Genomic DNA, 7,026 nt, shown 5'->3' on the forward strand with positions numbered 1-7,026 from the left:
TATGGCTCTTGTCCTTTCGTTTATTAATGTGAGGTATCATGTTGATTGATTTGCAGATGTTGAACCAAACTTGCAGCCCAGGACTAAATTCTTTTAATATACGATTAGATCCCTCCCCTTCTGCCTCTCCCCTTGCCCAGCTTGTGTGCCCTCTCTCTCTCTCAAATAATTTTAAATGTTTTTTTAAAAAAGAGGCAACAGAGCCTAATAGGGGCTTTAGTCATTGTGAGGCCTAGGGCTATGAGGACAAATGAGATACCGAATAACAAGTTGTCAATAAAAGGTTCTGCCCACAGTGAGCTTGGCCCCGGCAGGTGACAGTTCCTATACACAGGAAGTCAGGAGGCACAAGAAACCTCTCAGCAGCCTGGTGTTCTGGGTTCTCAGAGCCTCCATGAGGGGGAAGTACTAAAGGAGAAGATTCTGGTCTTTGGAGACATGGGTGCTGGAGGAACCCAGCTCTGTGTTCCCATTTCACCTTCCTACATCGCCAGGAAGATTCTGGATGGGCCAGGTGGCCACCATCCAACAAAGAACACTCTGACTAGGCAAAGTTTCCCACAGAGTTGTCCCACCATGACAGCCTTTGCTTCAGGGACCCCCTCTCTCACTCCATCAGGCATAGGCAGGGTCGCAGGGTCACAGGGTCGTTTCCCTCAAAGCACACAGCTCAAGCCATGGTAACTTCATGGAGAAAGAACCTGAGGTGGCTGTGAAAAGAAATTTTCCTGACAGAACTCCAACAAAGAGGAGCAAAGACTGAGGGCAGTGGCTAAAGAACTGTGAAATCCGTCCCTGCATCTGTGCGGAGCACAGCTCCCACAGGCAGCTCCCAGAAATGACCCAAACATGGCAGGGACACAAAGGCAGGCCCATACTGGGGACATACAGGGCTCCCCGCACAGGCAGCTTATAGAGAAGTCCCCACAACCATCAAGGACACTTTCACCCTACCTTCCCTCCCTCTCTCCTTCACTCAGGGTCAGACTGGCATCACAATCTGACAGCCCCATTTGCTCCCACATGGGTATCTTCCCTCATAAAACCCTTGCACACTGAATGCTGTCTTGGCATCTGTTTCTCAGAGTCCCTAATTCTTCAGGAAGGGGCTTTGGGCTCTTGGACATCGCCAGCCCATGACAGGGAGGGCATTGGAATGCACCTTGTAAAGACGAACCGGGGTCTAGAGAGGGTAGGAAATAGTGGTGTTTTGGGAAATACCTGTAGGATGAGTGGGAGGAAAAAAAAAAAAAACATTCCTAACAGAGAGTTATGTGATGTGGCGGTACAGGGACCCCAAGAGGTCAGTAGGGCCAGAGTATAGACGTGGCTGGAGGATAGCAAGGTATCTCAAATACTGAGCCAAAGATCGAGGGCTTTCTCCTGCAGGCAACAAGGAGCTGTTGAAAGTTTTGAGCAACTGGACCCTACCACCATGTTTGTGTTTTTGGAAAGATGAGATGGGTCAAGATTGAAAGCCAGGTGGACAATAGGAGGTTACTGGACCTAGCACTAGGCCACTTGTGTCTTCACACAGATTTAACAGGGAAGCAGTCTGAATATAATCATCTCTATTAATGCTGCTGGATTTTACAACCAAGTCACCCTTTTACTTTACTTTCTAGCATGAAACAGCTTCACAAATGAATCCTCTCTTCGGTGTCCAAGAGCTGTTCCTCTGGGAGACACAGCCAGGAATGCCCCCCAGCCAGATCTTGAGGCCTCTCTTACCCTACCCACACCTTCCTTTCACTCTATCTCCCAAGAAAATTCCCATAGTGGCACCTGCTTCCAGAAGTCCCCAGGCCCTTTCACACAGCAGCAGCAGCACCCCCACATGGAGAGCAAAGGGCCCCGCACCAGCATCTTCTCTCAAGATAGGAGGGACAGCCGCCTCCAGTCCCACCTGCCTGAGTCCCCAAAGTTGGCCCAGAGCCCAAGAAATGGGCCGTTGGGCTAAAACCAAAGAAGGTGTGAACCAATGAGTAAGCAGCCTGGGGCCAACTCAGGAGAAGCAAGAGGAGCTCGGGTTGGGGGAGCCTTCTCTTCTCCACAAGCAACAGGGCTCAGGCTGGGATTGGCATCAGGCTCTTTCTCTTGGTTGGCAACTTGGGGGATTTCTTCAATGTCCAAGACACTCAGTAAACACACTCCAGAGGCAAAGGGAAATAGTTGGGGGTCAGTTTATTCACTCAGCACGGGCTCTGGCAGTTTTTCAATGACTGTCGAATCTCCAGGGGAATATAGTGTGGGTTTTCTATTCCTGAGAGCTGATAGCTGTCTGAGAACTGACCCTGTGTGCTGGAAAGCTGACGGAACAGACCAGCGTCTAAGTCCAGGGTTCTCCAGGTGATCCCACCTGTAACCTGCAGCAACAGCATGGCCCCAGGAACTTGCTAGAAAAGCAAAATTTTGGTCTGCCCCCAGACCTAGTGAACCAGAAACCCAGCACTCTGTTTTAACAAGTCACTGTTCCATGCTTTGAAAAAGTGGTTTTGATGCACGCCCAGGTTGGAGAACCATGAAGGGAAAGATCTTTCTGTGTGGTGAGTCTGGACCCCCTGCCCGAAGGCCACAGAGAAGGAGGGGAACGGGAGGCTGAAGGGCTCCTTGCTCTACACGGTTCTTCGGTTCCCTCCTCCCCCCCCCCGCCCAAGACCCTGCCCTTTGCACTCCTTCCCTCAACTTCAATTTCTTCCTGGAACCCTTGGGCTTCCTGGTTCCCAAACCGGGATTTCCTCACTGACCTGACTTTAAATCTCCCTTCCCCGCAGCCACCCCAACCCCTAAAATCCCCAACTTCTCAGAACGCTTAGAGTCTCCAGTCCCCAACCCCCTCGGCCCTGCCTTCAGTCCTGACAAGCCCTGCCCGCCGTGTCTCCCTCCAGGCCTGCAGGACCCGGCACCCCTCCCCAAGCCAGCGGGCCGGCAGGCGGCTCAGGCCTCCTCGCCATCAGCCCCCACGAGCAGCAGCGGCTGAGCGTTTTTGCCCTTGTCGTGCCAGCACACGTCGAAGAAGGGGTACACGGGCCCGGGCAGGCGCTCGCGGAAGGCAAAGAGCAGCTCCAGGGCGTCGGCGTCGCTGGCATCGTAAAAGGAGAGGACCCCGTCGCCGAAGCTCAGGTAGATCCCAATGCGCGACGGCCGCCTCTCCGGGGTGCGCAGGGCGCGCGGCTCCTTGGCCTCGACGTGCGCCTCCAGGATCTTGCCGTCTCGCAGCCCGAGCAGCCAGAGGCCTTGCGAGGGCACGGCGTGCAGCCGGCCTCGGCGGCTGGCCTGGGCCGCGATCACGCCGAGGGCCCAGCGCGGCTTATCGCCCACCTCCACCTCCCAGTAGTGCTCGCCGTCGGATAGCAGCTGGCGCGCCACCACCGCCACCGCCTTGTCGAACTGGCACGGGTCCTCTCCGGCCGGCGGCGCCTTCTGCTCGGAGCACTCCACGCGGCGGCCGGAGGGAGACAGCACCAGGCTCGGGTGGGCTGTGCTCGGGTCAAAGGTCAGGTCGTTCATCACTGCCAGGGGGAGAGTGGTCAGGCCCCTGCGTGCCTGCCTCCCGCCAGCTTCCAGGGGGAGCAACCAACTTAGGGGCCAGCCGGTCTGCTCTCATCCCCCCAGCATCTTTGGGAGGTGAGACCCTCTCTGCTTTCTGGCTTGGGCCAAACACGGGACCTCTCTGAGCTGCAGTGTGCTTGACGGAAATATGAGGCCATAACTGCCTCCTTCCGAGGTAGGGAGGATTCCGTGGGTACCAGGCAGGTAAGTCCGTAGCTGAGGCCCAGGCCACAAAGCAGGAGAAAGTCAGGAAGCCCGGTCCTAGGCCGGCCCCCACCTCACCCCGCTGTGTGACTTCAGTGAGTCTTGAGCCAGGCTCTGGGCCTTAGTCTTGCCTTGGATAAAATGAACCCCCTCCCCGCCTCCTCCCCCAAGGCAGTTAGGGCTATACCAGCCCCCCGTGTAGGTGTCCTGGAGTTCGGTGACCCATGGCACCTCACTGTGACCTCTCAGGGACAGGAGGCAGAGCCCTAAGGGGCCTCCCCAGACACAGGCCCGTCCCCAGGGTGCCAGCTCTGCACACATCCTCAGCCTCCAACGGGCCCACGTCATCATCTCCGCCGTCCAGAGGGGGCAGGAGCTGACCCAGGATCACACAGGCATCCACCCCAGGCCCCAGTCTCCCCTGCTTGCCAATGGCAGCAGCGGCTTCCCAGCAAGCAGAGTCCTCCCCACGTCAGTCATCCACCTGTAAACCCCATGCCCTCAAAGGTCCTTCTCTGAGCACATGTTACGAGGGTGCAGGGCAAACCCCAGAGGTAAAGGGGCAACGAGCACCTTCTTCGATGACCTCCCAGCTGGGACTGAGCGGCCTCTCTTGTGCAGCCAGGACCTCCCCTCAACCACACCGTTACCAACACAAACCCGGAGACAGCCCGTCCCCCGTACCTGGCATCAGAGCCCGGAACATCTTCCTCCACACCTGGAATTTGAAGTCATCTGAGATGACAGGCAGCTGGATGTCCAGACGGGCAGGCGGTGGGGATTCCGCCAGGATCTTCTGTAGCCTGGGGGGCGGGGAGGTGGGGGCAGGTGGGTGTGGAGGGACTTCCTGGAGGAGGTGTGGGGCAGGGGCAGGGCACGAGGCATTACCCCCAAAGACAGCAGGACAGGGGCTGTGCTGGAGTCCCAGGATCTCTCCTGCATCACACCCTGGCTTGAAACTCAGTCAGAGTTTCCATTTAGAAGGATGAAAAAATTCTGGAGGGAGATGGTGGTGATGGCAGTGGTACAACGACACAAATGTACTTAATGCCACCAAACTTAAATGTACACGTCAAAAAATGGTGAAAATGGCAAAGTTTACATCATGTATATTTGACCACAATTTTTTGTTTATTGACTGATTTAAGTAATCTCTACACCCAACGTGGGAATCAAACTCACAACCCGGAGATCAAGAGTCACAGGCTCCACCAACTGAGCCAGCCAGGGGTCCCCACAATTTGTTTTTTTATTTTTTTATTTTTTTTAAAGATTTTTTATGTATTTATTTGACAGAGAGAGACAGCCAGCGAGAGAGGGAACACAAGCAGGGGGAGTGGGAGAGGGAGAAGCAGGCTCCCAGCCGAGGAGCCCGATGTGGGGCTCGATTCCAGGACCCTGGGATCACGCCCTGAGCCGAAGGCAGACGCTTAACGACTGAGCCACCCAGGCGCCCCCACAATTTGTTTTTTTAAAAGAACCTTCTGGGGCGCCTGGGTGGTTCAGTCGTTAAGCAACTGCCTGCGGCTCAGGTCATGATCCCAGGGTCCTGGGATCGAGCCCCACATCGGGCTGATGCCTGTGTCCTCGCCCAGGTCCGTCCCCAGCACCAGTCTGGGAGGCCCCTGAGGAGAAGGACCAGGTCACGTTCATTTCTGTGCTCAGTACAAATGCAGGGAGATCACAGTGGACGGAATGGGGTGTGCAGGCTTGCGGTGATTAGAGGGTGAGCCAGCCAGTGTCCCTGAAGACTAGGGCAAGTTGGGAAAAGGGGCAAGGCCAAGTTGATCTCACCTGCTGGTCACCAGGCAGTATTTCTGGAAAGAGAGAAAAAGAGATGGAGGTGAGGGAGGCAGGGGGAGATGCTGGAGACTTCTGAGGATGGGTGGACCACCGGCGATGCTAAGTGTGGGGTCAGGAAGAATCAGCAAAGCCAAAAGAAACCCAGAATTTAAAGCCAACCCCAGCCCTTTACCTCTGTGTGAACTATAAAAACGTACCCTCTTTCCTCAAGAGCCTGATTCCACGGGGTAGAAGATTGTCCAAAAAAACATAGAAACCTACATCGTCTACGATATGAGTGGTGCCCACTTAGATTCAGTGTCCTTGTGCACTGTTCAACCTAAACAGCCGTCACAGCAGTCCTGGGGCCCACCCCTCCTCTCTGTGCGACCCAGCCTTGTCCCTGTCCCTCTCTGGACCTCCAAGTCCACGTCTGACAATGGGATGAGGTCTCTAGGCCCCGAACCCCGGCTGAGAAGCAGAGAGGGAAGGTCATCCAGCACTCACCATGAGGAACTCTGTCTGTGGCTTGTCGGCCACCTCATCCAGGACCTTCTCCATCTGCCGCAGCTGCTCCAGGTAAGAGTTCAGGCTCCCCAGCTCCCGCCGCAAGGCAACCCCTGCCTCGCTCCGCACACGCTCTGCCTCCCGGTCCAAGGAGCCCTCCAGTGCAGCCAGGAACAGCCGCATCTTGCCCAGCTGCTCCCCGACAGCCCCCCGGAACTGACGCACCGTCTCCTGTGGGAGCAGACAGGCGAGAGCCCAGTGCTGGGAGCCGCAGCTCGATGCATGGTCCCCAGCCCCTGCTGCGCCAGCCCCTCACCTCCACCTCCGTCAGCTGATGTTCCAGAACGGCCGCGCTCTTCTCCTTGCGCATGCACGCCTCCTGCAGCTGCAGCTTCTGCTGAGGCAGCTGTGTCTGCGGGGGTGAGGCGTGGAGAGGTGATGGGGCTGCCCTCCCTGGCTCGGCCTCAGGGCCAGCTCCTCCTCCAGGCAGGCGGGCATCTAATCACCCCCGAGACTCCCGGGCAGGTCTCCAGGCCCTTGCCAGCACTGGTCCTGATGTTGAGAACGCCCAACCCTCCCCCGGGCTATTCAGGGAAGTCCTCCCTGATCTCCTTTCCCTGATGCCGCGCCCCCGGCACTTAGCACCCCTCGCAGAGGTCTTTGTGACGGTGACAGACACGAGTGAGGTTTGGTGTCCTCCAGCAGAGGGCACAGCGCTGACCCAGCAGGCCTCTCGGGGGGAGGGCAGGATGGAAGAAGAAAAATGCAGCCTCATCCTCTCCCTGGGCTTCACCCCGTCCTTAAAAGCAGAACAGTAGCAGAAAACCCCGAGCAGCCTTCCTGTGCACCCAAGGGCTGGGGGGGGGCAGGCAATTTAATAAAAATGGCTGCTGGGGCGCCTGGGTGGCACAGCGGTTAAGCGTCTGCCTTCGGCTCAGGGCGTGATCCCGGCGTTATGGGATCGAGCCCCACATCAGGCTC

At 56.8% G+C, this 7,026-nt stretch overlaps 1 protein-coding gene across 1 annotated transcript in view; it reads right to left on the reverse strand.

The window, feature by feature from the left end:
• Nucleotides 1-2,167: 2,167 nt before the first annotated feature.
• TRIM72 (tripartite motif containing 72) overlaps nt 2,168-7,026 on the reverse strand; it is an 8,680-nt gene continuing 3,821 nt past the window's right edge. The window contains exons 3-7 of the mRNA XM_034670077.1: nt 6,362-6,457; nt 6,046-6,276; nt 5,551-5,573; nt 4,441-4,559; nt 2,168-3,512 (exon numbers count right to left, since the gene is read on the reverse strand). Of these exons, the coding sequence (XP_034525968.1) occupies nt 2,938-3,512; nt 4,441-4,559; nt 5,551-5,573; nt 6,046-6,276; nt 6,362-6,457 (1,044 nt within the window). The 3' untranslated portion in view covers nt 2,168-2,937. The remainder of the gene's footprint in view (nt 3,513-4,440; nt 4,560-5,550; nt 5,574-6,045; nt 6,277-6,361; nt 6,458-7,026) is intronic.

This window comes from Ailuropoda melanoleuca, chromosome 10 (genome assembly GCF_002007445.2).
Source record: "Ailuropoda melanoleuca isolate Jingjing chromosome 10, ASM200744v2, whole genome shotgun sequence".
Lineage (NCBI taxonomy): Eukaryota > Metazoa > Chordata > Mammalia > Carnivora > Ursidae > Ailuropoda > Ailuropoda melanoleuca.